At 56.6% G+C, this 13,946-nt stretch overlaps 1 protein-coding gene across 1 annotated transcript in view; it reads left to right on the top strand.

Annotated features, from left to right (window-relative positions):
- The window catches only part of OLFM1 (olfactomedin 1), a 35,206-nt gene extending 22,299 nt beyond the window's left edge, over nt 1–12,907 (top strand). The window contains exon 6 of the mRNA XM_003911115.4: nt 11,232–12,907. Coding sequence (XP_003911164.3) covers nt 11,232–11,906 — 675 coding nt within the window. The 3' untranslated portion in view covers nt 11,907–12,907. The remainder of the gene's footprint in view (nt 1–11,231) is intronic.
- Nucleotides 12,908–13,946: the final 1,039 nt, after the last annotated feature.

Raw genomic sequence — 13,946 nt, 5'->3', positions numbered from 1 at the left:
AGCACTTCTCTTCATGCATTAGCTCCCTTAATAGCAGGGGGAAGGACAGGGCCTTAATGCAGCGGTCTGTGTGCCCTTCCTGGTTTGTCCTCCCTAGAACCTTCCAGCATCAGGGTCGTCGGCATCTCAGTGTGGATGACAAGACCACGTTCTCACTCCCAGAGGCAGAAGGGTCTTGGGAGTGCGGAGCGCCTGTCTGTCGTATGCACTGACACTCCAAGCTGAGTCCCCTTACACCACCCTCCCTTATAAGTGCCCTTCCCACCTCCCTGCAATCTGGCCCATCCCACTATGCAGAGCAGGAAAACCACCCCACAGACCCACGCTGGTGGCGTGAGATCTGTGAGCAGGAAGCAGTCACCTCGCTGCTGCAGAGGGCAACCCCAGGACCGCACTGCTCTGTCTGGACCTAACGCCCCCAAGGACCAAACTGCTCTGTATGGACCTAATGCACCTCAGGACCAAACTGCTCTGTCTGGACCTAACGCCCCCCAGGACCGGACTGCTCTGTCTGGATGCACTCCCCAGGACCGACTGCTCTTGCCTGGACCTAACGCCCCAGGACCGACTGCCTTGCCCTGGACGCACTCTGCAGGGATCAGCACTGCCTGTTCCGGGACTCCAACGCCCCAGGACCGACTGCTCTGTTCGACTTTAACGCCCCAGGACCGGCATCACCTTGCCCTGACCCACCAGACCAACTGCCTGCATGGACCTAACACCCCCAGGACTGCACCGCCTGTCGGACCCAAATTTCAGACCCACTGCTCTGTCTCACCCAACCACTCTGGTGACCTAGACTGCTCTGCCTGGCTCCCACTCTGGTGACCGGACTGCTCTGGGTTCGGACCCACGCCCCCAGACCAAACTGCCCCGTTCGGACTCCACCCCCAGGACCGACTGCTCTTGGTCTGGACCCCAACACCCCAGGACCGACTGCTCTGTCTGACCTAACACCCCCAGGACCGACTGCTCTGTTCGGACTCCAACGCCCCAGGACCGACTGCCTGCTCCGGACCTCCACCACCCCCAGGACCGACTGCTCTGTTCGTACCCAAGGCCCCCCTGTGACCCACTGCCTGTCTCGAATTCCCAAGGCCCCTGGTGACCCACTGCCTGGCCCGACCCAAGGCCCCCAGGACTGCAGTGCTCTGTCTAGACCTGGGCTCCCAGACCGACCGCCTGTCTGGACCTAACACCCCCAGGACCAGACTGCTCTGTCTGACCCACGCCCTGGTGACCGACCGCCCAGCCTGGACTCCAAGGCCCCCAGGACCAAACTGCTCTGTTTGGACCTAAGGCCCCCCAGGACTGCACTGCTCTGTTCAGACCTAACTTCCAGGACCAAACTGCTCTGTTTGGACCTGGGCCCCCAGGACCACACTGCTCTGGCCTGTACTCCACGCCCCCAGACTGGACTGCTCTGTCTATATGTACTCGACTGGACTGCCCTGTCGACCACCGCCCCCCAGGACCGGACTGCTGTGTACCTAACGCCTCACCCCCCCAGGACCAGACTGCTCTGTCTGGACCTAACGCTCCCCAGGACTGCACTGCTCTGTCTCTATCTAATGCCCCCCAGGACTGGACTGCTCTGTCTGTATCTAACGCTCCCCCAGGACTGGACTGCTCTGTCTGTATCTGTGCCTCATGTGCAATTCCTGACTTCTGTTTTATATCCCTCTTGCTGTAGGGGAGCTTAGTCAGGTTATCGTTTTTCTAGGTGCCTAGGATCTGGGGCTCCTGGAAGCCCCAGCTGTTTGCTTTGCACAGCGTAGCCAGGGTGTGGGTTTGCAAAGCTGTCGCGGTGCTGATGGATGCTTTTGATCATTAGGCATCTATTTTCTGCTTGATGACTGGATCGCCCTCCAGGAAAAGAGGCTCTGGTGGCAAGTAGAGTGTGGGGAGAAAGTCCGCAGGAGGAGGGGATCCCTGGCAGGGGAGTGGGGGAGATGGGTGCTGGGGCTGGCAGAGGAGCCACTGGGGGCCTGCTCAGAGCACGGTCAACCGCAGTCACTCCAAGCCATATGCTCAGTGCAGCCTCCAACTCCCGGCGTGCTAAGTGACATGTCCCCAGGTCCTGCCATTGATCTAGGCCAGCCGTGGTTTGTTTATTTTGATCTTTTCCAATCTCCCATTCAGTTTTGATCACACACACAGGAGACCAATAACTCCCTCCAAAAGAAAGGAAACAAAATCGATGTTGGCTTCAGTGCAGGCTCCCATGGAGGGCATTGTAAGACAGGTGTGGCCAAGGGCAGAGGGGAGAAGTGCAACGGGACTGCCTAGTAGAGAACCCGGCTCAGGGGGACCTGCAGAATCTCCGCGTTCATGTGACCACGGGAGGGACGGTCCTGAGCCAGCTTGCAGGGTCTTGCTAAGCTGTCAGAACAAAGTTAGCTTGGGACGCCTTTGCATCAGGCCTTCTCGGTTCATTTATTAAGCGCCGTCTGTGTGCCCAGCCTGTGCTGAGCACTGAGAACCCCTCAGTGCTTCTCAGCAGGGAGCCACCCCTGCACTTCCCAGGGCACCGGGCCCCACAGCGCCCCCTTTCCTTCCCACCTGTCCCATTGCCTCAGTGTTGGAGGAGGGAAGGGCTGTGTGGAGGGTGACCAGCTCTCAACCTGATGCATGAATGCCCTGCCAGGCTGTGTTCCCGCCCACAGGGAGACCACATGAGTTCTGGGACCCCTTCCCCACCTCCGAGGCTCCTGGCCTGCTCTGACCACGGGCTGCCTTCCAGAGCCTGATATCTGCCTCCTCCTTTCTGACCCGCTACCTATAAGAGTCTCAGGTCAGCTCACATCATCAGCAGACACCAGACACCAAAAAGAGGGCCAGTGCTACTCCCAACACCCCAGGAAATTCATGTTCAAAGGGGTGATATCGTTAGGAAAACACTGTCATTTTACAAACAGTAGCAAGCTTAGCTTAGTGTGTCAAAGTGCTTTCCCATCATCTAAACGGCGTCAAGGCCATCTAGATATTTTATAAGGATCCTACGGGATCTTTTTTTCCAGAAGGTGGAAATACCCGAAATGCATAAAACCGTGTGGGTGCAGGCAGTGGTCAGCCCACCGCCAGTGGTGCCGTAAACATCAGCGTCCCTTCAAACCACTTCTCAGTGTGAGAATGGACATTCCCAGAACCGAGAATCATTGTTCCCCTTCAGCCTTCACTCCCCCAGTGGAGCCTCCGGCAGAAACTGCCAGAATCCTCACCTCTTTCCCACCACCCATTCAGCGACGGACCCCTCGAGAGCGTCTTTTCCAGCAGTCCAGGCTCCTTGACGTTAGCAATTCTGTCGGGAGGACACGTGACAGAGGCTCGCCACACCAAAGGGAAGTGCCGCGCGGGCCCAAGTCCCTACGCCAAAGGCCTCTAGATAGCACCCTCTTCCCACCTCCCCGGGGTTGCATCAGAGGCGTTTGGGGCGGCGGTGCCAGGTCCGTGCCCATCGTCCAGCTCTACCCTGAACCGAGAGGCCCTCTTCGCTGGGAAGCTGATGAAAGTAATTGGCACAATTAGGAGAATCCCGCGTTCTCAGTAAACTGCACCACACGCAGCCGAAATGCGGTCCAGAGGTTCAGACATCCAGTTTTTCTTACACGGGAAGCTGTGCTGGGCCTTGGTTTCGGGGAAGCCTGGTCCCCTGAAAGCACGGTATTTACAAATGCATTGTGTGTTGGAGAAGGAGGTACCGACCCCTTGCTTTATTTTGTCTTTCCCCCCCCCCCGCAAAGAAACCCTCAGGGTTTGGGGAGGGGATTTGGGCAGGAACTTGGGGCCTTTCAGCCTGTGTGGTGGAATTAGAGGGAGGCTGTGCTCCAGCGGTGGCCTTGCTCAGCGTCTGGCCACAGGTTCTCGGGGACTGTAGCATGTGGTCCGTTGAACTAGAGAAGGATGATCAGTGTGCAGAGACCCCCACGATCCTCAGGAGGCCTGAGTCCCGCCCTGATCCCCTGCTCTTCCTACATCTTGGGGCTGGGAATCTGACGTTTCCTGCCTGTGCTGAGGGCGGGTGTGTTGCAGAGCCGTTGGGGACATCAGATGTCACCAGTGAGCTCCTGTGTGGGGTCCCTGTGGATGGCGGGGTTCACAGCTGGGCACAGAGGTTCAGGGCGGCTCCACACTGGAGTCTGCATCTGTGATCTTTGGGACGTTCTTTTTTTTTTTTTTTTTTTTTGAGATGGAGTCTTGCTCTGTCATCAGACTGGAGTGCAATGGTGCAATCTCAGCTCACTGCAACCTCCGCCTCCCGAGTTCAAGCAATTCCCCTGCCTCAGCCTCCCGAGTAGCTGGGATTACAGGTGTGCGCCACCATGCCCGGCTAATTTGTGTGTGTGTGTGTGTGTGTGTGTTTTAGTAGAGACAGGGTTTCACCATGTTGGCCAGGATGATCTCCATCTCCTGACCTCGTGATCCATCTACCTCGGCCTCCCAAAGTGCTGGGATTACAGGTGTGAGCCACCGTGCCTGGCCAGGACATTCTGAACCTTCTGTTCCTCGGCGTCATGATCAGAAAGGGCAGACCTGCACAGGGGCTCTCAGCACACGCGGTGGCGGCAGCACCAGTGGCTCTAATATACCTGGTTTTAGCCCATAGCACACAGCAGCCCATCCAGCTATGAACGAAGAGCAGTTAGGTCAGGGAGGGACACGCGCCGGCCGCTGATTCACCAAGAGGGCTCCATGGACAGACAGCACCGGGGACCACCCGCCCTGCGGGGCTGTCAGTTGGGAGAGGCACCTGCAGAGGAGTGTCTGGTCTCTGCTGTCTAAGGTCCCTGTTCCCTCCAGGCTGCACTGGCTTTCTGCTCCCAGAATGTTCTCTCTGGTCTCCCCTTCCTATGCCTGGGAAACCCCAAGATTCTTCCAGCAGGAGGACTTCTACATGCAGCCGTGGCCCCTCATCAGGTCAGAAGCTTTGGGAGGACAGGGCTTGTGTCTCCAGCACCTGGAAAATAGGAGATGAATGGTGCCCCTGGGTTGAGCTTGGGGCCCAGCCTTGGGGCTCTGTGTAGCCAAGACCCGGGGCAGGATGACCAGCCAGCCCTGCACACCTGCTCTCAGGCATTTCTCTCCCAGCCAGAGGGTGACCCGTCCACCCCGTCTGTGCAGGGCCGCTCTTGGACAGGTGTCTCCTGGGCCACTGTGGATGCCTTGACACCGGGAGACCTCAGCAGCAAGGGCTCGTGTGGACGCCGTGCTGTTCCTGGGAGGACGGCGGCAGGAGGGCTTGGCTTCTGCAGGGCACAGACAGGGGCCACCACGTGGAGCTGCCAGATGAGATTGGGACAAGGCCCCTGAGGGGGAGAAGGAAGAGGGATGAGGAGAGGCCCACCTGCAGAGGCCGTGCCGGAGGGAAAAGGACATTGCTGGGGACGTCCAGGGATGAGCAGGACGTCCAGGGAGCCGCTGTCTCCTTCATAGATGGAAGCCGCTTTGTGGGGTGGGGGAGGGCAGCCTTGGGAACATAGGTGGAAGCAAGCCGTGTGGAGGTCAGGGCAGGCTTTGGATGTGCTGTGTGCAAGATGCAGACCAGCGTGCACGCTTCCTAATGCACAGAGCAGGTGGCAGCCGGCACAGCTGGCCATGTGACCCTGAGAGAGGCCTTCCTTCCCTCTGGGCCTCTCTGAATTGGGGATTTGGGAACGGGGTCTCTAAGCCTCTGTGATTCTGTGGAGGGATGGGTGTCACGGCCTGTCTTGCTGCATCCTGGGCTAGTCCAGAGGCCAAGCCTCCTGTGGTTTCGGTTTTCAGATGGGCTGGCCCTACCGCCACGTCCCCACAGGTGTTCCTCCAACCTTCTTCCTTTGGGTGGTGCCTGGGCCTGGTGAGCTCTAGCAGGCTCTGAGGGCCGTGTCTAGCCTACCCAGAACCACCAAGGACACTCGAGTCCTAGGCTAAGGACCCAGAAATGATGATCGCTGGCATTTACTGAACCACTGCAGGTGGCAGGTCCTCACAGGACCTGTTTTACAGCACAGGGAACTGAGGCACAGAGAGGGGTGGAAACTCCCCGGGTCTCACTGGAGACTGGCGGTGGCTGGTGGTGGAGGCGATTCTTGGTGCTGCATTAACAGGAGTCCAGCCACGTGCACACCCCTCACTCTGTGGGATCCACAAAGCAGTGCCTGGGAGGTCAGAAAGCTCTGGCGGACCCACGTTGTGCCCTGAGCTGGGTGGGGGTGCTGGGTCACAGTGAGGCGGCGAGACCTCCCCTCCGGGCTCACAGTCAGGTGGGGGACACATGCCCGATGCCCCAGCACACGGGTGTAGAAGCCCAAGAGGTGTCCTGTGGCTACTGCAGGAGCTCCCACAGCCTGGGGGGCACCACAGGGGTTCACTGCCACCCAGTGCCGGAGGCTGGAAGCCCCAGACCAGGGCGCCTGCAGGGCTGTGCTCTAAAGACGACAGGGGAGGACGCTCCTGCCTCTTCTGGTGACTCCAAGTGTTCTTGGCTATGGCTGCATCACTCCAGTCTCTGCCTCCATCTTCACGTGGCCTCGTCCCTGCATCTGTGTCTGTGTCCCCTCCTCTGTCTCTTATAAGGACACTTGTCACTGGATTTAGGGCCCAGCTTCATCCAGGTTGAGCTCATCTTGAGATTTTCTTTTTTTGAGACAGTCTAGCTCTGTTGCCCAGGCTGGAGTGCAGTGGTGCGATCTCGGCTCGCCGCAACCTCCGCATCCCGGGATCAAGCGATTCTCCTGCCTTAGCCTCCCGAGTAGCTGGGATTATAGGCACATGCCACCATGTCTGGCTAATTTTTGTATTTTTAGTAGAGACAAGGTTTCACTGTGTTGGCCAGGTCTTGAACTCCTAACCTTGTGATCTGCCCGCCTCAGCCTCCCAAAATGCTGGGATTACACATGTGAGCTCCCATGCCCAGACGAGATTCTTAATCCTATCTGCAAAGACCTTTTTCCTAAATAAAGTCCCATTTGCAGGTCCCAGGATGTGGACCTATCTTCTGGGGGCCACTATTCAGTCCGCTACAAGAGTGGACACTTGCCTGCCTGGGGGTACAGGGGTTGAGGAAATACCTCCTGAGGAAATACCTCCTGAGGGGATGAGTGTGGGCTGGGGCAGGGATGGGGACGGGGCGGAAGGGTGGCTCCTGCAGGCACAGAGGCAAGAGATGGAAGCTCTGGGACTCAAGGACGTGACCGGGCAACCTGGGGAGGAAGGAAGGGGCTGGCTGGGCAGCAGAGTTTGGAGTCTGGGATCAGACTCCAATATAGGGGATTGGGTAAGGGACAGGCTGGACTGGCATTCTAGAAGGTTCACACAGGCCACACCAGAGCTACAGCGGCCAGGAGAGAGCTGCCAGCCCCACTGATGAATGAGGCGGCGGGAAGCAGGCCCCGGACACGGATTATTCCCGTGTGCATGGGGAACAGCCCTCTTTGCACATAGCACAGTATCGTCCCCAGGGCTGATGTCATCCAAGCCCCTCACCCACCCCCGCTCTATGGCAGGAAGGATGAGGCCAGGCAGGAACAGCTTCTCCCTGCAAGTGTGTCCACCCTATTTGGGACAATTTTCCTGCTGGAGCTGGACACACACAGAACCTTTCCTCAAGACCGCCAGGGCCACGAAAGGTCAAGGGTGAATGTACTTCTTTGTAATTCAGCCCTGCTAGAAAAGAAATACCCTGTATTGTGGGAGCCACTGAAATCTTCAGCCGGGGTGCCATCTTCACCTCCCTACACATTCACCACTCAGGTCTGCAGCTTCAGGCCTGTGTCAAACCCATGTCCACATCCAGGTTGCATCCACAGGAAGAGGGAGGAGGCCGGCCGAACCCTCTCCTGGCCAGGCCCCACTTCCCCAGCACAGGGACGGATTGCTTGCCTGAGGTCAGGCCTGGTGGGTGATGTGGGGACAGAGGGTTTGCCCTCCAGGTTCCCCTGGGGGCAGAAAGGATAAGTGGACAGAGGGAAATGGGCCGTTTACCTGGCAGGTTCATGGCGTGGACAGCAGCGCGTCACAGCTGGGGCTTTTCAGCCTCACCCCCTGACATCTGGGACCGGATCATGCCTCGTTGCGGGGGGCAGCACCCCTGGCCTCTGCCCCTAGATGCCAGCAACACTCTCCCCCCTTCCCAGTCAAGACAATCCAAACTGTTTCTGGGCATGGCCAGTGCCCCCAGGGCAGATCACCCCTGGCCAGACTGGTGGTTTCAAGCTCAGGGTTTGGAGTCCCCTCCAGGCCCTGACCACTGGAAAGTCACCAAACCTCCCTGGCCTCCACTTTCTAGTCTAAAAATGGGGCGATCACGGCACCATGGGTGCACGAGCTCATGTGATCATTGAAGGCAAGAGATGACGCCAGCATCCGGCGCAGTGAGCGCCCTGAGTAAGGGCACACAAGTGACCAGGCATCCAGGCAGCCTGGTTCCGCTCTTGGCCTTTTGCTGGGTGCCCTTGGGTCTTTTTGGAGAGAATGATAGGTCCTGCCCGGAGGCGTAAGTGCTCAATCTCCCTAAAAGTCGGCACCGTAGTTGGGGCCGCCTCCCCAGAGAGGAAGCTCCCAGGCTTGATGGGATTTGATCTGAGCCTTGGGACTTGGAGAAAGGGGAAGAAAAAGGCCTTTCAGATGAGAAGGTCGAGGGAAGGAACTCGGAGGAGAGGGCCTACTGTGAAGCACGGGTCTCCTTATCCCAAGGCCTTTGGGGGTCCGTGTGCCTCCCTTTGCATGGGAGCCTTCCCATTGGTAACTGGATCTCAGCCTCGGAGGAGTTTTTACCCCACAGAAACTGGCAAACGCTCGGAGCAGCCTCCCCTGAACCCCACCCAGGGCCCGAGCACCATGTGCCGGTTCTCCCTCCCGCCCCCAATTACATCTTCAGAGTGCTGTGTCCTGTGTCCGATTTGCCGGTGTCCTGAAAGAGAAGGTGATTTCAAAATCCTTAGCAACTTAATGCTGTTGTCTCCCCGTTCTGCCCATGGGAAGGAGGCTCTGGACCCGGGGTACAGGGGTGAGTCACCCTGCATCCCTGCGATCTAGGGCTCGTTTGTGGGGGCGATGTGTGAACACAGTCAAAGGTGTTCTGTGCCGTGATGGCAGGGGTGGTTCCCCTCCAGGCAGATCAGGAGAGGGCTGGGGGAGGAATGGTATTAGATGTGCGTTTAAGAAGCAGTGAGCTCCGTGTCTGAGGAGATAGCCAAGCAAAAAGGGGGCAAGAGGGCAGAATTTTGGCAGTGTCATTAAGGAGGTTTCAGTGCACGGCCCCGTTCCCTCCAGTACCCCTCCCGGTTCTAATCTGTGACCCACATCATTGGGGTTTGGTCTGTGGGAGGGCTAAGGATAATAGCCTCAAATGAGGCCCAGCTGAAAAAAAAAAAAAATCTCATTAAAAACAAAAAGCGCATCTGCCTGTAAGTATCTGAATGGATGTCTTGAGAAGAAGGTTATAATTTTTTTTTAATTTCTAGCGCATGTGTGATGCCAAGTCTGAAAGCTCCCTCATCCTTAGTCTCCTGCAGCTCCAGAGCCCTCGATGGATAAAGCAGCTGTCTCATTGCCAGACAGATGCATGCAGAGCGGCACCAGCCTGCCAGGCTCCCTCTGCCTGGCTGCGTTGCTTTCTAATTTGCTCCCACATTGGTTGAAAATGACTAAAGCATTTTGCACAAAGTCCAGACAATTCTCAAGTCAACTTGCATTTAAGCGATCGTCAGAAATCTCCTCCTCTGTGACCCCAGACTTGGGCCATTACTAGGTTTGCTATCTTGGTTGATTTTGACAACCAGAGCCTTCTTCAAAGCCCATATTCTTCTCAGAGAGGCACTTTCCCTGGATTAGGGGTGACAATGAGTGATTACACTCACAGCATCCCAAATGCCAAATTAATGACGTTCTGCCCTGCAGACGGGATGACTCAATCCGTGCTGCAGTGATGACCTGGTGGGAGGAGAGGCCTCAAGCGTGGTGTCTCATTGGGATATGGGAGCTGGTCCTTCCTGGTGACCTTGAGAGCCGGTCCTCACTGCAGACAGGGGCTGTGAGCATTTGACCTCAGCTAGGCCAGGCAGCTATGCCCCTTCGAAGGCCCCCTTCAGCTCTGGGTTCTGCATTGAAGGAGCTCCTTTCTTGCACACGTGTGTATGACCCCCACTATGGACCAGGCCCCTGGCTGGGGGTATGGCAGTGAATAGATAGGTGCAGCTGCTGTCCCACAACCTGGTGTCATCCCAAGCAAGCAGAGGGCAGGATTAGGGGCAAATGGCTGCATGTATACGCCTGTGTGCTCCCACCCTTCCTTCCCGCTAGATTCTTTCTTCAGACTGGGCCTGTGTGTTCCCATCCCACCTTCCTGCTAGAACCTTTCTTCAAACTGGGCCATCCTTTCTCTCATAGCACAATAGCCATGTCTCCTTTTGAGGAGTGTGCTGGGTTTGGAGGTAGGATGTGGCACCCTTTGGTTGTGACTACTCTTTCCTGGCTCTCTGGGTTTGGAGGGAGGCCACGACACCCTTTGGTTGTGACTACTGTTTCCTGGCTCTTTCAGCTCCTTCTCCTGAGGACCAGGAAATTCCAAGTTGGGGAACAGCTTCCCGCCCAAGGAGCCTGCTCCGCCCCACTTTGGAAGTACTCGCTGGGTCTTTAGAGGGCTCACTGGGTCTTTGGATTACTCACTGGGTCTTTGGAGTACTCGCTGGGTCTTTGGAGTACTCACTGGGTCTTTGGAAGTACTCGCTGGGTCTTTGGAAGTGCTCGCTGGGTCTTTGGAAGTACTCGCTGGGTCTTTGGAGTACTCACTGGGTCTTTGGAAGTACTCGCTGGGTCTTTGGAAATACTCGCTGGGTCTTTGGAAGTGCTGGCTGGGTCTTTGGAAGTGCTCGCTGGGTCTTTGGAGTACTCGCCGGGTCTTTGGAAGTGCTCGCCGGGTCTTTGGAAGTCCTCGCTGGGTCTTTGGAGTACTCGCTGAGTCTTTGGAAGTACTCGCTGAGTCTTTGGAAGTACTCGCTGGGTCTTTGGAAGTACTCGCTGGGTCTTTGGAAGTACTCGCTGGGTCTTTGGAGTACTCACTGGGTCTTTGGAAGTACTCGCTGGGTCTTTGGAAGTACTCGCTGGGTCTTTGGAAGTGCTGGCTGGGTCTTTGGAAGTGCTGGCTGGGTCTTTGGAAGTGCTCGCTGGGTCTTTGGAAGTGCTCGCTGGGTCTTTGGAAGTGCTCACTGGGTCTTTGAAACTGCTCACCACTGGGTCTGCTCTCTCCACAGGTGTGGTACATGGACGGCTATCACAACAACCGCTTCGTACGCGAGTACAAGTCCATGGTTGACTTCATGAACACGGACAATTTCACCTCCCACCGTCTCCCTCACCCCTGGTCGGGCACGGGGCAGGTGGTCTACAACGGGTCCATCTACTTCAACAAGTTCCAGAGCCACATCATCATCAGGTTCGACCTGAAGACAGAGACCATCCTCAAGACCCGCAGCCTGGACTATGCCGGTTACAACAACATGTACCACTATGCCTGGGGCGGCCACTCGGACATCGACCTCATGGTGGACGAGAGCGGGCTGTGGGCTGTGTACGCCACCAACCAGAACGCCGGCAACATCGTGGTCAGCAGGCTGGACCCCGTGTCCCTGCAGACCCTGCAGACCTGGAACACGAGCTACCCCAAGCGCAGCGCCGGGGAGGCCTTCATCATCTGCGGCACGCTGTACGTCACCAACGGCTACTCGGGGGGCACCAAGGTCCACTACGCCTACCAGACCAACGCCTCGACCTACGAGTACATCGACATCCCCTTCCAGAACAAATACTCCCACATCTCCATGCTGGACTACAACCCCAAGGACCGGGCCCTGTACGCCTGGAACAATGGCCACCAGATCCTCTACAACGTGACCCTCTTCCACGTCATCCGCTCCGACGAGTTGTAGCTCCCTCCGCCTGGAAGCCAAGGGCCCACGTCCTCACCAGAGGAAACTCCTGTGAAACCGCTGCCAAAAAGATACCAATGATACTAACAATACCAATTTTGAAAAATCATCAGCAGTGCGGATTCTGACGTCGAGGGATGGCATTACCTCCGTGTTTGTCCCTTTCCAGCCGGCGGGCCACAGACATCGGAAGAAACTCCCGTATTTGCAGCTGGAACTGCAGCCCACGGCGCCCCGGTTTTCCTCCCCGCCTCGTCCCTCTCTGGTCACACAACATACTAAAGAGGCAAGGCAATGACTGTTGGCCAATTCTCACCGGGGAACAACCCACTGTTAGGATGGCATGAACATTTCCTTAGATCGTGGTCAGCTCTGAGGGATGTGGCATCTGGGCTCTTGGGGAGCCCCGGGCCACACCCGGCCGTAGGCTAGTGTAACTCGCATCCCATCGCAGTGCCGTTTCTTGACTGTGTTGCTGTCTCTTAGATTAACTGTGCTGAGACTCCACGTAGCTCCTGGACCCGTGTCTAGTACATACTGAAGCGATGGTCAGAGTGTGTAGAGTGAAGTTGCTGTGCCCACGTTGTTTGAACTCGCGTACCCCGTAGATATTGTGCAGCGTTCTTCTGTTATTCCCTTGAGGTGGTAACTTTGTATGTTCAGTTTATGCAATGATTGTTGTAGATGCAATGCCGTAGTTTGGATTAATAAGTGGATGGTTTTTGTTTCTAAAAAGAAAAAAAAAATCAGTGTTCACCCTTATAGAGACATAGTCAAGTTCATGTTGATAATAATCAAAGGAATTACTCTCTCTTCTTGTTAAATTAGCTCAATCATGTAACCGCAGATAGGAAGGGCTCACCTAGGGAAACTCTGGTTTCCGATGGGACGGTAAAGTCATACGGGCAACAGTGTGCGGGAAGTACATTTTTTAAGTAAAAAACAAAGGAAAACTTTGTACTATCCAGTTATCTAAGGAACAATAAAAACATTAGGAGATCTTTTTGCTTCACGTGTCATTTCTGAGAGTTTTAAAAACTGACCGAGACTTCCAGGTCCTTGCAGACGGATTCCCGGGTTTGAGTGGCTCTTTGAGAAAGGGAAAGGGAAATAAATCTTTTCTTTCGGAAGAGGGTACAGCAGGTCCCTGTTGGATCTCCAACCTCCCATCTCCCCATCGTGGAGGAGCAGCTTAGAATCTATCCCCCACCCCTTAGGTGACTCTGGGGCACTACTCCAACTTGGGACTGTGCACCAGGGACCCCAGCCACACCCCATCTCCACCCTGCTTTCCCTCCACAGACACCGCTGGAGGGGGCCTGGGGCGGCACCCACTTTAGACAGCCCTGGCGTGATGGGTAGAGACCCTGCTGAGGGAAAGTTCACTCATCTAGGGCTGCAGCAGGCCCTGGAGGTGAGTGACATTCCTCCCTGGGACCTGTAGACCTGTATCTCCCCAGGCCTTGGAGACTGTGGCCAGGTGCATGCAGCCCTTGGCAACCCTGAGGGGCCCAGGGCTTCACATGGGCTAAATCCTGGGAGCCTCGTGGGGCCCCACTCAGCAGGCCCTGAGGTCTCTGCAGGACAGGCCACAACTCAATGTCTGGAGGCTTTCTAGAATGTACTGGCACTTCCTGCGAGAAAAGGAAGAATGTCAGAGTAACCCCCTCACAACGTTCCTGGCACTAACTTGGCAGAAGAGGGCTGCTCATCTGGGTCCCCAGTTACAGTGTGAGGTTGGGAGCCACCCTGCTCTCACCTGCCCTCTGCTCGGGGGCAGCTGGCACCCCCAGCAGCGTGGATGGCAGGGCAGTGATACGGGGCATTGGAAAAGCCGGGCAACCCTGTGGGCCTGGCCCAGTGGCACCTGCTCAAACCGGTGAGTGGATGAGCCTCCAGCACTTCCATCATTCGTCCTGGAAAGACAGCCAGCTGGGTGGTTCCCAGGTGGAATCGTGGATGGCACTTAGAGGAAGCTGATGTCTGTAGTGCTTGGTACCTGGCGGAACCGAATCCGAGGATGTCTGAGAAGGTGAAACC

The sequence above is a fragment of the Papio anubis genome, chromosome 13, assembly GCF_008728515.1.
Source record: "Papio anubis isolate 15944 chromosome 13, Panubis1.0, whole genome shotgun sequence".
In the NCBI taxonomy this organism is placed as follows: domain Eukaryota; kingdom Metazoa; phylum Chordata; class Mammalia; order Primates; family Cercopithecidae; genus Papio; species Papio anubis.
This window is presented reverse-complemented; position numbering and strand designations above follow the sequence as displayed.